Source organism: Pipra filicauda, unplaced genomic scaffold, assembly GCF_003945595.2.
Source record: "Pipra filicauda isolate LSUMZ 115617 unplaced genomic scaffold, ASM394559v2 scaffold291_size933811_pilon, whole genome shotgun sequence".
NCBI classification, from domain to species: Eukaryota; Metazoa; Chordata; class Aves; order Passeriformes; family Pipridae; genus Pipra; species Pipra filicauda.
Window position 1 is genome coordinate 80,585 of NW_024104411.1, and position 18,682 is coordinate 99,266.

Sequence of the window (18,682 nt, forward strand, 5' to 3'; positions counted from 1 at the left end):
CGCGGCACACCCAGGAGCAGCACAGCCATCCCGGGAGTGGAGCACGTCACCGGGGCATCCCTCAGCACCCCAGATAGTCTCTCGAGAAAAACAGGGCTGCCCCACCAGCACCTTTCTGACTGGCTGCCCCGAGAGCTGCTCAAAGGGAGGGGAGGATTGCACCAGCCCAAATCTGCCTGCAGAGCTTTTATTGCTTGGGGAACTGTTTACATCCCAAGGAAGCGCCGCTTAGCAGAGCAAAGTACGCCCACGCTGGGAATGCTTTGCCGGTGAGGTGATCTATAGTCTCTAGGGCAGGTAAAGGTGCACGTAGCCAGGGAAGAGCTGCTGCCTCCTGCCTGCTCTGCCCTGGCACTTGCTGCCCACTGCCATATCCCCAGCACTGTCATGCCAACACAGAGCTGCCACAAACCCTGTCCCACCCCACACTCTGATGCCACCTCTCAGATACCATTAAAGAGGAGCCAGGAGATCCCTCCAGCCGTCCCCTTTCTGCCTGGATGTCCCCTCTCCCTCAGTCCCTGAATAACCTGGATGAGTTTGTCCAAAGCAGAGATGGCTGGAGCAGGATGCTCAGCCCACAGCTCTTCAGGGCTGGACAAAGGCATCATGGCTTTCCAGCCCCAGCACTGCTGGAGAAAGTTGTCCCTGTGGTGCAGATGGACCTTCACTCACCATCACAGCACGGGAACAGGGGGATTTGGGCTGGAAACACACCCCAGGTGTGGCTCAGCACTGCTGCTCACGCTGGAGAGGCAAAAGACAGCTCAGGGTGATCACAAACCTTTATATTTCCTCGATCTGACATGCTACTGCTGTCCCAAGTACACAGATAAGACTTCAATATCTTAACAGCAGGCAGCTGGGAGGGAAAAGCCTCTGATAAGGCAGGACTCCTCCTCAGTTGCAGCCCCAGCTCAGCCTCTGCTGAAACGAAACAAAATCTAATGCCTCAGAGGAATAGATCACTTTTCCCCATGATTACGTGTCAGAGTCAGAACTCTTCTAAACACAGCTTGGGGACCAGTGGTTATCAGCACTGGGTGCAGCCAGTCCGGCCCAGCCGTGCCAGGGACAACCAGAGACTTTGGAGCCACATTTCAGGCTCCTTACACACCCACAGCCAGAGAGAGCACAGAGGACACATATATTTATATCTAATAAAGAGTGTTCCTGTCCTGCCTTAGCCCCCGCTTTGCAACCCCAGCTGTTGCACCCAGACACAGAAACACAATAAACCAGCAACACTCTTTCAAAAAAATATTTATTAACTCATTAAAGTGACCTGTCGCTGCTGCTGTTGCCAGATAAAGTTTGGAGAAACCCCAGCACTCCGAGCACCCGACTCCTTCCAGCCGGAGACAGCGTGAGCATCGCTGGCAGGGCACACGGGGGCCCTGGGCTGGGACCTGGTGGGAGCCGCAGCGGGTAGGGCAGCTGAAGGAATCCTGGGGGAAGGGGGTTGAACACCCCACCACAGAACAGCTGCTCAGATCCGGCAGGGAGGGACCGGCAGCGCCCGGCTCCCGCAGGATGAGGCGCCCGGTGGGATGTGGGGACCGGGGACACCGGGGTCCCCCCTCGTGAGGAAGTGCGAGCTCCTTGGAGCGTGGCCGCTGGGCTCAGCTCTGCACGTTCAGCAGTACGGCTCTGCCATGCAGAATGAGCTTCCCAACCAGGGCTTTGCTTAAAAATCGCCGTTGGCTTAAAAAAAAATCCCAAAGACTGGATTTTTTTTTTTTTTGAGAAAACTAGAAAAGGACCCTAAATCCTCAGAAGTCACAGCTCTTCCTGGCCCTCTGGGTTTCTCTCTTCCCACTCCTTCCCCCAGTAGACCTGGGCACCCGCCATGACCGCTGTCACAACAGCTCCCACCTGTTTCTGCCACCCAAAAATGCCAGTGTCACACACAGAACCCAACCTCCTGGGGCCTGCACCCGCACTGCCACAGAGCCCTTCCTGGTGTCGATGATTGTACATATCCATGGAATTCTTGCTCTTGGCATCCCCTCTCCATCCCTGCAGCCCCTGGGGATGGGGAGCAGCAAGCTCCCCTTATGCCAGACCCCTTGGCAGCTTCACTTGCTCTTCTCCTTTTGCTCCTGCCCACTCCTCCAATGGACAGTGCTCTGGCTGAGTCTGCCTATGAGGCAGGGTTGATGAGCCAGAGCAGGATAACTATTCCAAGAGAACAGGGGAGGAAAGCTTTATAAAAAAATAGGCTCTTTTTTTCTTCTCTCCTCCATACAGGGCAGAGCACTTTTGCCTTTCCCTTCTCTGGGCATCCTTCCTCCCCCTTCCTTTCCTCTGACCTGAACCTCCTCACTCCCAACACGAGCCGTTCTGAGTCTTGTTAGCCCGTGCCCCTCATGACACCACTCCTCATCCCACAGTGCAGCCAGAGAAGAGGCAGTTCCCCCCAGAGTGGCACAGCCAGCGTCCCTCCAGGCAAGTCCCCCCCCTCACTTCTGCTCCGCCTCGTCGGCCACTGCAGTCACCTCGATGGCGGCGGCAGCGTGCTCGTCCCCGGCGGCCTCGGCGGCACCAGACGGGACAGTCACAACCGTGCTCCCTCCAGGAGCTATTTGTGTCACATTCTGGATGGTCGTGCCGAGTCCTGGCAGCGTCAGGAGCTGGAAGGGGCTCACCACCTTCACCACTGTGCTGCCGTCCTGGACCGCGGCCGTGCTCAGCACCGTCAGGTTGGAAGCGTCCGGGTGGATCTCCACCGTGCTGGGGAAGGTGGAGCCGGCGGAGGCCAGCACCGTGTACCCCCCCAGCAGTGGGGAGGCCGGGGAGCTGGCAGCGGGGGGCTGGGTCGGGCTCTTCCCCAGCACTGAGGGCGGGAGGGCCGAGACCACTTTGCCGAGAGGGAGGTTGGCAATCTGGGAGACTGGCACGCCAGGGGTGACTGCGAGCTGTGCTGGCTGGGACAGGACCTGGGAGGTGATGGCAGCTGGTCCAGAGGTGGCCCTGGTCAGCCTGGGACGTTTCAGAGGTGTGGGGACGGAGACAGGAGTGAGGGTCATCAGGACGTTGTTGAGATGCTGCGATTTGTGCTTCAGCTCCTTCGCTCGCTTGCGGTGCTCGTCACACTGCTGCTCCAGAGCTGGAGAGAGAAGAGGTTTGGCTCAGCCTGGATCCTGGACAAGCTTCCCAGGGACTGTGGCAATGCCTGGAGCCAGTCCCACCATGGCTGGTTTAGCAAACACCAGCTTTAACACAAAAGCCCAAAAGAGAAGGCAGCAATGACCAGTGTCACACCAGTCTGAGGACATACCTGCCAAATCCCGTGTGTACTGCTCCCTCGAGCGATCCATCTGGCACTTGTGGCTGGCCAGGACCTTCTTGACCAGATCCAGCATACCAAAGTTCTGGACTACGTTGTTGAGTAAAACAGCATCTTAAAAAACAAGACACAGACCTTTGAGGAAGCAAAATTCCCCATGCAAGCTACTTACGGCTTGGAAAAAGCCACACGACAGCAAACACGTCCAGCTGAGACAGCCAAAATCTGCAGGAGGGTAACGCAAGAGGCTGGGGAAGAGGAGAAGGCAGAAGCCATGAGAAAGGGCAAGAGGTCTCCAGCGCGTAAACAGTCCTCTCCTGCCTAGCAGGGGTGATAAGAAATCTGCTGGCACAGTAGCTGCTTGCTGTATCGTTATTCCAATGGCCCAGATTCCACCTCAGTTCCCAAGCCAAGCACTTGTCCAGACCCAAAGCCAGCAGAGAGGAAGCCCCAGGCACAGGGAATTGGAGAACTGAGGTCACCTGAAGTGTCCCTGAGCACAGCCAAGAGCCTGCCCAGGGAGCAGCCAGAAATGGGATTTGTTATGATGAGCTATGTTCCTATAGTGCCATCCATATATCCCCAAGGAGAAATAAACCCACAAGCCCCTCTCCCAAGATGACTGAGCCCCGTGCCCAGGTCCTTACCCCCGAGCTGCAGCGGGGGATCCTGCGCTCGCTGCTGCAAGCCCTTCATGGTCTCCACCAACTCCTGATGGAACTCGTGGATCACTTCTTCCAGGAGACCAGTGTCTTTCAGACCTTGCCAAAAAGCAAAGGTGTCATCTGCAGAAAGAGAAAGCAAGGAGAACCTCAAAATCCTCAGCGGGGGTTTAATGGCCATCTGCTGTGGGTTCGCTGCAGACAACCCCTGCAGGGGTGCAGTCCTACTGGGCTGGAGGTCAGGGGGCTGGGGCAAGACCCCTGGGCCCAAAGGAAGGGCAGCCAGGGAAGGACATGCTCTCCCAATCTCTGTCCCACACAAACAGGACACTGATGCTACAGAAAAGCCCAGTACTCAGAGCACACCAAGGAAAAAGAATGATTTTATGACCCCTCTGATAGATTTTTTTTTTTTAACCCCTAGAACCACATTTGGCTGTGGCTTTGACATCTTAATGCTTGGAAACAACTTCTTCCCCAGGTGATGCTGCAGCCAAGCCCACACACCAGTGGGATATAACACCACACTTTGCTCCATAAGCAGCAATGGAATAATCCCAGTGGAGATTCATGCAAGGCTGATCTGGCAAGAGGGTCCTTCCTGCTCCTCATCCCTCCTATTTCCCTGTTTCCCCACATCTCCTTCACCCAGCTGGGCCAAGCCTGGCAGGATTCTCAAGCCATACCTCCAATGCTGGTGCTCCAATCACTGGCATCCTCGCATGTTTCTATGGTTATTGTAGCTGGGGATCCATTCACTGCAACCAATAGCAAAAAAGAAAAGAAAAAAAAATTCCCAAGTCCTGATTTTTCCCCTGTATTTTCACGGGCTGTTTCCAAGGGAAGCACTCCCTTGCTGCACTTCCATGACTGCTCCTTTTTATTGGACAGGATCACTTTTGTTTGAATCCAACTCTCAACACCAAACAGAGGGAGACGCCCAAGTGGTTGCTGTGCCAGCTGTACTTATTTTTCCACATTGGAGTGCAATCCCCAGGGATTACTCCTGCAACCCTTGCAGCACAAGAACACATGCTCAAAATCAGCATTTCCCTCCCATTTTCCCCTGCAAACACACCAGTACTGCTAAGGGCAAAAGTCAAACAGATTTAGTCTGATCTTTCTGGCAGCCCTTTTTACCCAGCCACTGTTTGTCTGGAGGGTTTCTAAAGCCTCGAAGGGGAGAGCAGCCCCCCAGCTGTGCAGGGATGCAGGAGGGCTCCCTCCCTCCCTCCAGCTCTGCCAAATCTCAGTGGTTTTGTTACCATAGAGCCAAGGAACCGGCGTCATTCAAGCCGTGCGCAGGAGCGGGATGGATGGGAATCTGGCCAGAGCCCCACGGAGCTGTGCAGAGTGTTTGGAATGCTCAGTTGCTGCCATTAAATCCAATCACTCTGCTCCTTTACTCCACAGCCCTCGGGGCTCTGGTTATTCCAGCACAGCTCAGTGGCATGGGAAGTGTCTCCCATTGATGAGCTGATGTCCATGTTTATCAGGAGGGCTTGGAACAGGTTGGGCTGTGCATTGGCATCACCTTCCCACCTCAACACCAGGATGTGGTGCCATGGGAACTCTGGAGAGCCAGACAAGGGGCTTACCCTGTCCCACAGCACCACTAGGAGCTTGGGACATGGGGAACTTTGGGGGCTGTTCTTCATGCTCAGATGGAAAAGTTGTTATGAAATATAGAAGTATTCCAAAATTAGAAAGCGTTCCAATAAAACAGCCACCTGTAATTACAGGTCAAGTTCATAAAATCAGAGAATGGTTTGGATTGGGAGTGACCTCAAAGCTCATCTCATTCCACCTCTCTGCCATGTGCAGGGACACCTTCCACTAGACCAGGTTGCTCCAAGCCCCGTCCAACCTGGCCTTGAACACTTCCAGGGACAGGGCACCCACAGCTTCTCTGGGCAACCTGTGCCAGGGCCTCACCACCCTCACAGGGAAGAATTTCTTCCCAACAGCCAATCTAAACCTACCCTCTTTCAGCTCAAAGCCATTAAGTTCAGGGCTACAGCTATATAGCCCCATCACTTTTAAGATCTACATTCACAAGTGCAGATAAAAAAGTAATCTGCTGTGTCCCCCAGTTCTCTTTAATCTTTCATCAGACCAACCTGATAAGTGAGCCTTAAATAAAATCCCCTAAATTATTCCAGAAGAAGTCAGGTTAGAGCTGAGAGAAGAAGAGACTCCTACCCAGGCACCCTGTGCAGCAGGAGAAGCCAAGCTGATCCCTATGGACACAGCCCAACCAGCAGTGAGGACAGAAGGGAACTTCATCAAACAACAGCTACAGATTAATTGCAGTCCTCTGCTTCAGCTGCCTGGTTTTGGGAAAGGCAGGAGGCCAGAAGGGAAGCTCCAGCCCTAAGGGACCTTGGTTACGTAGCATGGTTCCTGTGCTTTGATGTGAGGAATGGCTGGACGTACCATCGGCAGAGGCGGGAGTCAGAGGGATGTATTCCGTCGATGTCTGGCTGGTCAGGGACACCCTGGCTCCAGTCAGGTCGATTTTGGTGCTCCGGCACGTGTTGGAACACACCTTAGTGTGCTGGTAGAAATCCAGCTCTCCTGAGTCCATGATCTTCCTGAAAGAGGGGGAGCAAGCACAGGGACAGGCACGTCAGCAAGAGCCAAGAGCTCCGAGATGCAGCTCCTGGCAGCCTTCACACCAAACTTCTCAGAGGCAACAGGAGCCCTTACTGGAGCTGATGAAGTCGTTTGTTGTGGGAGGAAGGGGAGGAGAAAGTCCCTCTCTGGTCGCACCAGCACATCCCCTCAGAAGCTGCAGCTTCCAGCAGAAGGGTCAGCTCAAGTCTCAGTTCAGGGTGAGACCGCAGGGAGCCTCTTCCTTCCTTCCCTTTCTGACTCTACACCTCAAAAAAAGATGGGGCATAACCCTATTCATAAACTAAAATCAGGTCTCTCATCTCAAGCAAAGGGGGTGGCAACACTGGCATTTGGGATCTTCCCAGTCTAAGCACATTGTCTCCAAAGCATCCCCAAGCCTTCCTGGCCAACAACCCCCTGAGCTTCCCAAGGATTCCCAGCTCCCATGGGCTGCTGGGCTTGCCTTCACACATTCCTCCTCTAGTTGTTTTTTCTTTTCCCCCTCAAAGCCCTGCCTTGTCAAAGCCTAAGCCTATTATGCAAAATCTACGTGGAGGAAAAGCTGCTTAAGAGGAATATGGGAGAGGCCTGCATTGAAGCAGAAGAATATAGGGAGAGGCAATGTCACCCTGTGAAAAGAGCACAAAGCCACTGACAATTCCTGGAGAAAGAGGTGATGCTTTTTTATCCTGCCCAAAGGCAGAGACAGACTTTAATTAAATCACAGTCTCAGGCTGGTGTTCAGGAAGACCATAGAAGAATTGAATTACTGTAGTTAAGACTAGACAAGATAAATGCCTGCATAAAGAATCTCTCTTTTTTTTTTTTTGCCAAGTGATGTCAAGCAGACGTGCTACAGCCAGAGCATTAGTGATGACCAGACCAATTCCATCTGGTGGGTCATACTGGGAACCCACAGACAGCATGGCCTGACCACCAGTGACCATTAAAATTTCCAGTGTCCTTACACCAGCTGAGATCTCAGTGTGGTTCAAGTCCTAAAATGACCAGAGAAATATTTCTTGCCCCAAATTATTCCCTAGGCACAAGGACAGAGCAAAGCCATTGGACTGACCACATTTGGGGCCAGGTTGTCATTAAAACAAACGTTTAGTGGTTCATTTGCTCCCTCAGCAGGAAAACAACTGTGCCAAAGGCTCTGTTCTGCCCCACCACTATTCCCTGAGAAAGAAGTGTCCGCAGATAAAAAGGAAGAGACTCACCGGAGCATGATCCCGTTCATCCGGATCGCCCGCTTCCAATCCTTCAGGGTGGACTTGCCTGCCAAGTGGACAAACTCCTTGGGGCTAATTAGGTGATCATCGAACTGCAGAAGGCAGAGGTGCAACATCATTGCCACAAGCTGTAAATAACCCAGGGGTGCCCTGCCAGCAGGGTTCAGCACGGAGCCCGGCGGCATTTCCTGGTGCCCAGCAGTGGGTGCAGCTGCACCGCAGCCTCCACGTGCCATTTAACACCACCAAACCAGATGGCTGGCACATATTTCCCACCCCAGAGAACCCTGGCCAAGTTAAAAAGATTAAAGCCAAACATGGATGGTTAGTTAACAGCTGCTCAGAGCCAAGGGCTTGGGGTCTGTGTGAGTTCGGAAGTGCCCAGCCCAGGCAGGACAGCTGGGAAAAAGCACCCGGAGCTTGTGCAAAGTATCATTAACAGCAGGGAGCTGCTCACACTCCCACTAACAGTGGACTCAGCAAAAGCTGGGCTGCACCAGTAACATTTGGGTCCAGGGACATGTTAAGGCCCACAGGAGAGGGGGAAGAAGCCCATTTGTGGGATCAAAGACCATTTGGTCTTTGGACCTCCTGCTCCCGAGCCCAACCATTGGTATCAGTGGAACCTCTGGCCTCTCTCACAGCACACACCCACTTCTACTGAAAACCAGCTTCAGGCAGCTGGCACACACCTTGCCAACTCTTTCCCTTTCTTTTATTGCCCTACACACCCAGCCATGACTGAACACATGTGCTGACCTAACAGCAAACTGCAGAATCACAGAATTATAAAATCGTTAAGGCTGGCAAAGACCTCCAAGTTCCTCAAGTCCAGCTGCGAACAGGCAGCTCTCTAAAGTGTTACCTTACAGACCATCTCAAAGGATTTCCCAAATCCAGGGCTCCTCCTCTCCATGCCCACATTGACCAACACAGAGCAACACCACCATGAGTGCATGAGAAACTGCTTCTCTTAACAAGGACATGGGCTTCAGTGCAGAGGATGGATTTTAGGTGGCAGCAACATTACTTGCAGCAGTACCTGTCCTCTGCCTTGGGGATGGAGAAGACCATCTCTCCTAGGAAAGGCAAGGACCATCCTTTGGGAGCCCTCTTGCAGCAGAGCCCAAGGAGACTCTCCCTTAGCAGGGTATTGTTTAGGCCATGTACAAATGCCAGCAATGACTCACAGTGCATTAGTGAATTCATGAAAATTTTAACCATGAGCTACCCAGGACACAGTAGCAGCTCTTCAGTAGGTCCCCACTTCTCCAACTATCAACTTTCCAACTGAGCAGATACTGGAAGTGCCCCAATTTCTCAAAATTTTCAATAACACATTTAGTTGAGGCAGCATCTCTCCAGCCAGAACTGCTTGACTTGGCCAAGGCCAATATCAGGTACCAACTACCAGGAAAATTTCCTCCTTTCCCAGCAAGATGTGGTTCTGATGCAGCTACCACAGCTCATCACAACCAGGACAGGCCAGGTGAGCCCACAACACAGGCATGAGCCCAGAGTTGGGCTCTCTGCTCTCACCTGCACACACTTCACATTGATCCCAGGGCACACAAACTTCCTCCAGATGAGGTTGGCTTTGCTGTCCCCGCAGGTGATGGGGTAGACAATCTCTGCCTCCAAACTGTCCTCATCTTCAGCCATCTTCACTTCTCACAGGGATCAGAGGAAGGGACAGATCAAAAAGAAACATGAACCACAGCCCTCCATTCACCTCCTCGAGGCACACATGCAGTGAAAAGCAGTTTTGAAACTCAGGAATGAAAAAAGAGTAGATGTTGCATGGTGGAGTGTATTGGGTTTGTGGCCACCACTCACTTGCACTTTGCTACTAAAGCATCCAACCACCCAAACTTCTCAGGCAAAACAGCCCAGGTAGATTTATGCCAACTGAGCTGCAGCTGAGCACATGGAATCTAAGAAGTCAGTGGTCTCACTCTTGATTAAAAAAAGAAATGAATGATGCTATTTGGTGGAGACACCCTTGGTTTTAGACTAAACCTGGTTTTAAGTCAACTCCAGCCCAGCTGGTCACAGTGTTTGCTCCCTATATTCACTTTTACCTGTAACCAAAGCCAGTGAGTTTGCTGCAAAACTGACATTGCCATGGCAGGCTGGAAGGGCAGAAGCCAGGGATGGCCAGGCACAGGGACTCATCCCGCACCAGGAGAGGGCAGCAGCAGCCCAGCCAGGCACTGCCAGCTCCCTCCTGATCACCCAACCCCCTGCTGCCCACTGGGCTCCCCTGGATGCTGGGAGAGCATCCCTGGTACCCCTGGGAGAGCATCCCCAAGGCCAACAGGAGAACATCCCTGGTACCCCGGTGGCTCCGCACAGCAGTGCCCAGACTTTCTCAGCCAGCACCAGAGCAGGGTTGTGCCATGTTTGGGGTAGTGGAGCTGGCACAGCTCAACCAAAGGGCTATGGAAGGAGCTGACCTACCTAGAACCGCTTCCTTCAGGTGTGTGGAGGCCGTGAAAGCAGCAGCAGCTGCAGCAGCTGCATTTTCAGTCTCCAGAGTGTCTTCATTTATGTCACCGCTGAAAAGAGAGTTGGAGACATCCTTAAGCCATGTGCCTGTGCCACCCCCACGCCCGATGCCCCGTGGAGACATTGCCTCAGAAGTCCCTCAGACCACATTTTCCCACAAGAGCTAAAAGTCAGCTCTGGGTTTGGGAGGTTCAACTCCATTTTTCCATGTGGAGATGAAGAGCCCCACAGCAGGCAGGCCCCTGTCAGCAGCCTGGCTGGCTCTGCCTTGCCTCCCCTTTAATCCCAGCCCCATGGAGCTGCCTCCAGCCCAGCCCATGCTGGAGAGCTGGCGTGGAGGGATGCTGTCAGCACAGCTCCTTGCTCAGAACTCACTGCCAGCTTCTGGCAGCTCTGCCTGAGATTTCCTCAGGAAAAACATGTGTGAAACATGCTGCTGCTGTCTGGGCAAAGGACTGGCTGAATCCCCTGGTATGCAGGATGCTCGTGGGAGTGGGGCCTCAAGGAGCCGCAGAGACACTGTAAAGAAGTTTGACAAATCCCAACAGCAGATCTGTAAGCAGAGATGACATGAGACAGACCCTCACAATCCGATCTCTGAGCCTCTTAGAACCTGATATACCCATGATATCCACTAATAGCTAGATATCCAGCTGCTTCCATCCTTCTCACACTGGAGATCTCTGCCTTCTCTTAGTGTTTTGCCTGCAGATTAACACAGTGGGTCCTGCACAGCACCCACACCCTTGTTGTTCTCACGTCCCAGCTCTCACTGTGGCATACAGAGCCTCAAGCCCCTTCAATGAGTTTTGGTGCACACTCTCAGGGAACAGGCATTTGGAGCTGTGATCAGGGACATGTTCCTCACCCCCTCAACTGGTACCCCCATCTGGTACCCCTACAGATCTGACCTGTGCATCACAGCCAGTGCTCAGCAGGGACCATTCCTAATGGGTTTTCATTAAACCACAAAATGGTTTGGGTTGGAAGAGACCTTAAAGACCATCTCATTCCAACCTCTCTGCCACAGGCAGGGACACCTTCCACTATCCCAGGTTGCTCCAAGCCTTGTCTGACCTGTGCTTGAACACTTCCAAGGATGGGGCAGCCACAGCTTCTCTGGGCAACCTGAGCTGGTGCCTCACCACCTTCACAGGGCAGGATTTCTTCCTAAAATCCCATCTAAATCTACCTTCCTTTTAAGATGTATGTTTGGCAGTGTTATTGAAGATGAGTAATTGCTGCATCAAGCTTGTCCTGCAGGGGAAGGGGGGGGAATACAATTAGCTTTTCACTTCGGCATATAAACTTTCTAGGAAGACTGTATGGAGAAAACAAACCTGAAATCTACCCCAGTTTGGTATCATGGGTGAATTAAAAGATGGTCCTAATGACTCACTGCCAACCGCATTTTCCACCTGCGGTGCCACAGGGACAAGGAAATTCAAGAGCAACTGGTTTTTCCATCCTGATTCCTAACACACAGCTCCAGGGTGGAACTGCAGCTTCAAAGCATCCCTCCCCTTGGCAGCTGCAGGGCAGGTACCTGTGGGGAGCAGCACAGAGATAAGGAAGGTGTGGGTGGCAGCTCGGCCTCACCAGGTGAGTAACTTGGAGATGCTGCTCCAGAGAAAAGAGAGATGGAGACAGATGCAGCTGTGACAGAAAGGGGATGGATGTCACAGTGCCTCTGCACCTCCCAGAGACCAACAGCCCAGAGCCCTGGGAGGGGAAGGAGATGGGTAACACAAAAGAACTCAAAAAGGCAAACTCTTTCCTAAGGCATCTGCACACAGGTGAGTATTAGAGAAGTGGCAGTCTGACAGAAGAACAGAAGAACCGTAACCTGTTTATTTTTCATGAGTGTGCTGCCAGCTTCTTGCATTTCTCCAGGTACATTTGGAGAAAAGTATGTACCACTTCAGCAGGGTGCCAGAGGCAGCAGCCACCTCTGGTGTGCACAGCCCAGCACCCCCACAGCTCTGCCCCTGACCTGCCTCCACCTGCCACCAGATCAAGAATCAACACCAACTTACCAAGAAGAAACCCCTGCAGCAGAAAGTCAGCACCTGAAACAGAGTTTCCTCCAGGACTCCATCGCATTCTCACTGCTCCAAAAAATGACCGAAAGGCACGACTGGATGGGGAGGAATAACCCAGCCCACGCCTTAAACCTCCAGAGGAAAACAAACCAACTCCAAGCTTGTACTAAAGATTCAAGCCACTAAAGTCTGTGTCTGCCATGGAGATATAACTGGGGAGGAGATAAAACCACAAGAAAAGGCGAGCGTCTCCACACTGCTTCTCCCATCCCATTCCAGAGGCAGAGGCAAGAGAAAACACAAACACCTTCCAAGCCCCAGCAGTGCAACCCCCCAAGCCAGTCCTGCCTTTGCTGGTTGCCATGACGAAGCCCAGGGAGGATGGTTCTCATCTTCCTCCCCAGGAGGATCCATAAACCAGATGGGAGGAAGAGAAGAAAGCACGTGTGGATAACACACCAGGCCAGCATCTCCTTTCTCCTCTCTCCTGCCTCGCCTGGGAACTTGAGTGAGAAAAGTCTCCCCCCAAAAACCTTGAGCTGGGGCTGCTGATCAAAAATACAACTACCTTGTCAGAGCACCAAGCATAGACCCTTTCTAATCGCAGACCAAAGTGAAAAGCTTCTTGCTCATTATTATTTTCCCATTTCCCTCTGCCTTTTCCTTAAGAACACACAGACTAATTAAGCTCTTAACAATTGGTTGCATAGGGAGTTTTTTTAATAGCAAATCCATACCCAAAGGAGCACTAGAAAAAGGCACCAGCCCCCAAGCTGAGCTTGGTTTAAGTGCCACACAAGGCAAGTTGAAAGCTCCCCGTGTGAGTGGTGACCAAGCCAACACCGAGGGATCTCAGCCCACACCTGCAGTCACTCTCCTGATGCCAGCTGGGGCTACAGAGGGAAAGGGAGAGGAAGCCAGCATCCCTGTGGGAGTAGAGCCCCATGAAGGCAACCATCCAAAGCCATGAAGAGACTGTGGGTGGCTCATGCTGCCACCCTCCACCAGCTCCACTGCCCTGCTCGGCAAGGAGAGTCAGGCAGGTTTTGCTCCATGACCCCAAAATCTACATCCTTTCCATGGACCCACTACCATCTCCAAGCAGGGGGGAGTCAGGAGTCTGCTCAGCAGCCCTTCTCCAGAGAGCTGCATGGAAAACCCTCAGGGAATCTCTCTTTGTGCCTGCCAAGGTATCTCTGCTCATAGCTGCGACTAAACGAAAATGTTCCTCCCTCTGCTGTGCAGAGCTGTCCCGCTCCTGACCATCCAGGGGACACTGGGAGGGTGAGAAAAGGTTTCCAAGCTAAAACAGGAGGGGAACTAAGAGCAAAAAGAAACCAAACTGACTGAGTCAAACTCTGCTGTGATCCATGTTCCCAGACAACACGCACGTGGATCTGCAGAGGCTCAGCCACTTTACAACCAGGAACCATCCTGCATCCAAGAGCAGACATATCCCAGGTTTCACGTCTGGCTGCTTCTCCACTGAGGGAGCCAAGGAAGTCACCATGGGACAGAAAGCAAGAGGAGTGGAACCCTTCTTCCCCACCATCACCCACTCTTCTGGGAATGGAGAAGGCTTTTGGAAGCACTCACAGACTCAGGATGTGGAGAAGCTGGGCAGATCCTGCCCATCCTAGCAATGACAGCTCTTGCCTCTGCCTGTGTCCCTGTCCGTTCTCTACCAGAAATTCATCTGTTAATGGGTTTTATCCCATTGGATTGGAGCAGCACAAAGGGAATGCACTGTCCCCTTCTGCCCTGCCCAAAGCCCCAGGGCACTGACACAGAGACCTGTTTGAGAAAAGGAGACAAACACCTCCTTCTTCTGGAGAGGAATAAACAGCCACTCACCACCTACTTATTTCAAATACAGGGACTTCTGGATCAGACAAACCTGCCTAGATCCAGCTCCAGGTGTTAATCTGGATTTTCTGCCCACCAAAAGAGCAAAGCACAAAAATGGCTCTGGGCACCATCCCATGAAAAACAAAGAAATAAAGCAAAGAGCTCATCACCACATGGGCCTTCAAGGTACCAGCCAGGCTCCTTGGCCATGGCCCACCTGCCACTGAACAGGCCAGATCTGAACCAACAGCCTCAAATCCAAAATTCCAACAAAAAAGGCAGAAATTAGGCAAAGCAACAGCACTTGGACAATCAGACACGTTCACTCTGGGTTTTTTGAGCAGTGCCTCCCCGTTCAGCACTGTGTGGTTTCAAGGCCACCTCTCTCACTCCCATTGCTGGCAGTGCAGGTTCCTGCAGAGTTTGGCTGAAAAACAGCCCCAAACTCACCCACCTTCAGGGAAGGGGAGCCCAGCTGCATCACCCTCACCGTGCTGCAGCCAGACTCATCCCTTGGAGGTAGGCAGCTCAGTGAAGCAATTGTGAAATAAATAGCAGAAAAACATTGATTTAGCTCCTGGTGTCCTGTTCCAACCGGATTTGTGCCCATTCCAACATCCACATCCACTCAGAAAAGGATATTTTGGGTTGGGGTTTTGTTTTTTTTTTTTTTTTTAGTTTTTTAAGATATAAATAAATAAATAAATAAATAAATAAATAAATAAATAAAAAGGCTTTATTGCTTTTTACTCTGGGTAGCACCAGCTCAAAACCACCAGTGGTAACTCAGCTTTAACAGAAAAAACAGTGGAGCCTGCTCTGCAAGTTCAGAGCTGCAGAGCCCTGGGTATGGTCCTGGGGTGTCAGCAAGGCCCTAACGAGGCACCGGGGACTCCCCGGTGAGCCGTGACACGGGAGGGAGCAGTGGGGGATTAAATCCCAGCCCAGCTGACTACACCAACAGGTGGGAGGGTTTCCAGCACATCCCCTCGGTGTGCACCGACCCTGTCTCTTACCCGTGCTGGGACAGGTTGGTGGTGACCAGCACTGTCTTCACCTCCTCCATGCCCCCGCCGTCCACGGCGCCGTCGGGCGTCGTCACCACCACCACCTCCTCCATGTGGACGCTGACGTCCGGTGTCGCCATCCCAGCAGGAGCGGGAGAGCCCTGGGTCACCAGCTGCCTGTGAAGAAACGAGGGGAAGCCCCGTGTCAGAAGGTCTCCCTGATAGCCTTGGTCATGGAAGGAACATCGGTGTGGTGGGACAAGGGGCTGCAAGGACCACGTGTTCCTATGGAGAGTGGACAAGCAAATCCCCAAGTGATCCTTCCCAGGAGGAGGGATGAGGGGAGGCTCAACCCAACACACACCCTGCAGGCTGGGTGAGAGTGATGGGTGTGGGTGGGACTGAGGTGCAGGAGATGAAGGGCAGAGTATGAGAGAGGTCAAAAAAAAAAAAAATTGGTCCTGGCATCCACCGAAAACTCTGTGAAGATACGTTTGGCAACGCACCTTAACACTGAGCATTTCAAACTATCTCAGAAGGATTTCATGCTGCCAGAGAAGCTCATCACTGTCTCCTTCATGGCAAAAACAGGGACTCTTCCTTCCTCCAAAGTCACACACACAAAATTCAAATTAAAAAAGCATGTCAAGCCCGCAGAAACAAAGTGACATCTGGAAACTATTTAAAAGTGTGCATTTCTAATAAATCAGCAATAGATGTAAGACAACACTCCCTCTCCAGCTCTCTTGGAGCCCCTTTAGGCACTGGAAGGTTCTCTAAGGTCTCCTCAGAGCCTTCTCTTCTCCAAGCCAAACACTCCCAGGTCTCCCAGCCTGTCTCCATAGCAGAGATGCTCCGGCACTCAGAGCATGTCCATGGCCTCCTGTGGACTCACTCCAGCAGCTCCACATCCTTCTGATGTTGGAGGCCCTAGAGCTGGAGGCAGCACTGCAGGAGGGGTCGCAGCAGAGCAGAGCAGAGGGAGAGAATCCCCTCCCTTGCCCTGCTGCCCACAGTGCTGGAGATCAGCCCACGTCCAGGTATGGAGAAGTCAGTGCCAACAAAGCAAGTTGTTCAAGCTCAGACCCCTATGAAGTCCTTCAAGCAGTGGCACAAAGCACGGCAGAGATGCCACTTGGCTCTCGCCACTTCCCCAGGACGTGGCTGGAGCAGTGCCCTGACCCAACGCGTCTGATGTGACTTCACAAGCAGGTTCACGCCCTGCAGAAACACCTGCCTGACCCACAGGGACCCCACAACGTGATCTTCACCTCCACGGAGCCCATGGATTTATCCAAGGTGGACTGGCCCCTCCATGCCAGCCCAGCACAAAGCCACCAACAGAAGCACTTTAGTTTTCACAGCAGTGCAATCGCTCAGCTGCATTCGGCTCAACTACTCCCATTTTTGTTGTCACTCCATCTCCACACTTGTCCTTCCTTTCAGGGTAAAGCCCCTCCTGCAGCATTAGCATCACCCACAATGGCCTCTGCACCAGCACCTGGCTTTGGGATGCTCCGGACATCCCGCCCAGCATCATGGGATTGAACTCCACATGTGCTTCTCAAATGCCTTCAGGGAGGAACTGGCATGCAATGGAGAAAAACTGAGCTGAAAACACAATTAATCTAAAAAGTGACTAAAATCACAGCAGCAGCGGGGTGCAATGGGGTGGTGGAGGGGGACGAGGGGCATAGGGGAGCACCCCAGCTCTGCCAGGGCACAGGGTGCCCACGTACATCCCTCCTGGTGCACCTCGCAGGGTGATGAGGGCGTATTGAGGGTTGCGGGAAAGATTTGGGGTGAAGTGGGGAAAAAAATACAAAAAGGAAAAAGAAAAAAGCATTGCACAACTGGGAGGGCAGGAAAGGAGTTTTGGGGTGCAGCATTGGGACGGTAGAGAGCAGGGAGAGGGTTGCATGGGGGGACACCACTGGGGACAGCAATCAAGGGGGTGCACAGAGGGAGGGGGTGAAGGTGGGGGTGCAGGGAGAGTACTTGGGGGTGCACAGCGAGGGAGGTGCATGAGGTGGGCTGCAGGAGAGCACAGAGAGAGGGGGAGCACAGGGAGGGGGCTTCAAAGGGGTTGCAAAAGGGTGCACAGGGGGTGCATGGAGAGGTGGCTTCACAGAGGGGTGAGATACAATGAAGCACCAGGGGTACTACGGGATGTGGGCTGCATGGAGGGGGGGGCACAGGGGGCTGCGGCTGCACGGGGTAGGGGGGTACACGCGGGAGGGGGAGCTGCGCAGAGGAGGTGCACGGAGGGGGGCTGCCCGGAAGAGGGTTGCAGGAGGGTGGAGAGCGGCTTCCCAGGAAGCAGGGGGGACACGGAACGCAGCACGGGGGGTGGAAAGAGGGGGCCGGAGAGGGAGTGCACGGGGGAGGGGGGGGGGGCTGCGGCTGCACAGCGCGGGGGGACAGGATGCACGCGGGGGAGGCTGTGCCGAGTGGGGTGCACGGGGGGGGGCGCTGCCGGGGGGTGCACGGGGGTCCCCCAGCGGCGGGTCGGGCGGGGGGTCGCGGGCGGGCAGGGGGTGCCCCGTGTGCCCGTGCGTGTCCCGCCCCAACCCCCCGATGCGGGCGCGGGGCGGAGGGGGGGGGGCGCGTGGGCGCGCTCCCGCTGGCAGGGAGGAGGAGGAGGAGGAGGAAGAGGGGGAGGAGGAGGAGGCGGGGGGGCCGCGGGGCGGGCGGGCGGCCGGGCGCTGCCGCCGCCGCCGCCGCTGCCGTAACGTCCTGACGCTCCGCAGGGACCCGGGCGGCGCGTGCGGCGGAGGCCCCGCGGCGGGCGAGGGCGGAGGCCGCGCCGGGGCCGCTTACCTCGGGCCGGGGGTGCCGCGGCCCCCCCCCGGTGGGGCTCGGGCGGTGCGGGGCGCGGCGGTGGGCGCGGGCAGGGCGGCGGCGGGGCCGGGGGGGAGCGGGGTCCGCCGCGCGGCTCCGGGGCCCGCGCGCAGGCGCACGGCCCGCACCGGCTGCCGAGACTTATTTGGCGCGGGCGCCGCGGCCCGCGCTCCCCGTGAAATAGGGACCGGGCGAGGCGCCCGTGCGCCTGCGCGTCCGACCGGGCCGGGGGGAGGGAGGGAAGGAAGGCGGGGGGAGGTCGGCGCGCGCCGTCGGTGGGGTCCGTGCGCGTGGGGTCCTGAGGGGGTCCTGGGATCCCCCCCGTGTGTCCTCTGTGCCCCTGTCCGTCCCCCCCCCCGTGCCCCGTGTGCCTCCGTGTGTGTCCCCTGTGTGTCCCCTGTGACCCCTGTATCCTCCGTGTGACCCCAGTGACCCGTGTCCCACCTGTGTGTCCCCTCTGTATGTCCCCTGTGCCTTGTGTGACCCCAGTGACCTGTGTCCCCCCGTGTGTTCCCTATGTATGTCCCCTGTGCCTCATGTGTCCCCCATGTGTCCCCTGTGTCTCCCCCGTGTGTCCCCAGTGCCCCATGTCCCCTGTGTGTGTGTGCCCTGTGTGCTCCTCCGTGTCTCCTGT

At 54.5% G+C, this 18,682-nt stretch overlaps 1 protein-coding gene across 4 annotated transcripts; it reads right to left on the reverse strand.

Moving 5' to 3' along the window:
* Positions 1-1,247: 1,247 nt before the first annotated feature.
* GMEB2 (glucocorticoid modulatory element binding protein 2) lies at positions 1,248-18,134 on the reverse strand. 4 transcript variants are annotated; one of them, XM_027710680.2, is made up of 11 exons: positions 16,947-17,181; positions 16,709-16,792; positions 15,217-15,384; positions 10,263-10,360; positions 9,342-9,472; positions 7,791-7,894; positions 6,388-6,545; positions 4,638-4,709; positions 3,937-4,074; positions 3,281-3,403; positions 1,248-3,109 (listed from the first exon to the last, which is right to left on the reverse strand). In XM_027710680.2, exons 3-11 carry the CDS (start codon positions 15,345-15,347, stop codon positions 2,463-2,465), a joined length of 1,602 nt encoding a protein of 533 aa, XP_027566481.1. In that variant the 5' UTR covers positions 15,348-15,384; positions 16,709-16,792; positions 16,947-17,181; the 3' UTR covers positions 1,248-2,462. The 4 variants fall into 4 exon arrangements, with proteins under 4 accessions (XP_027566481.1, XP_027566482.1, XP_027566480.2 ...); XM_027710681.2 differs by lacking the exons at positions 16,709-16,792; positions 16,947-17,181 and adding an exon at positions 18,028-18,134; XM_027710679.2 differs by lacking the exon at positions 16,709-16,792 and having other exon boundaries at positions 9,342-9,469.
* Between the last annotated feature and the right edge of the window lie 548 nt (positions 18,135-18,682).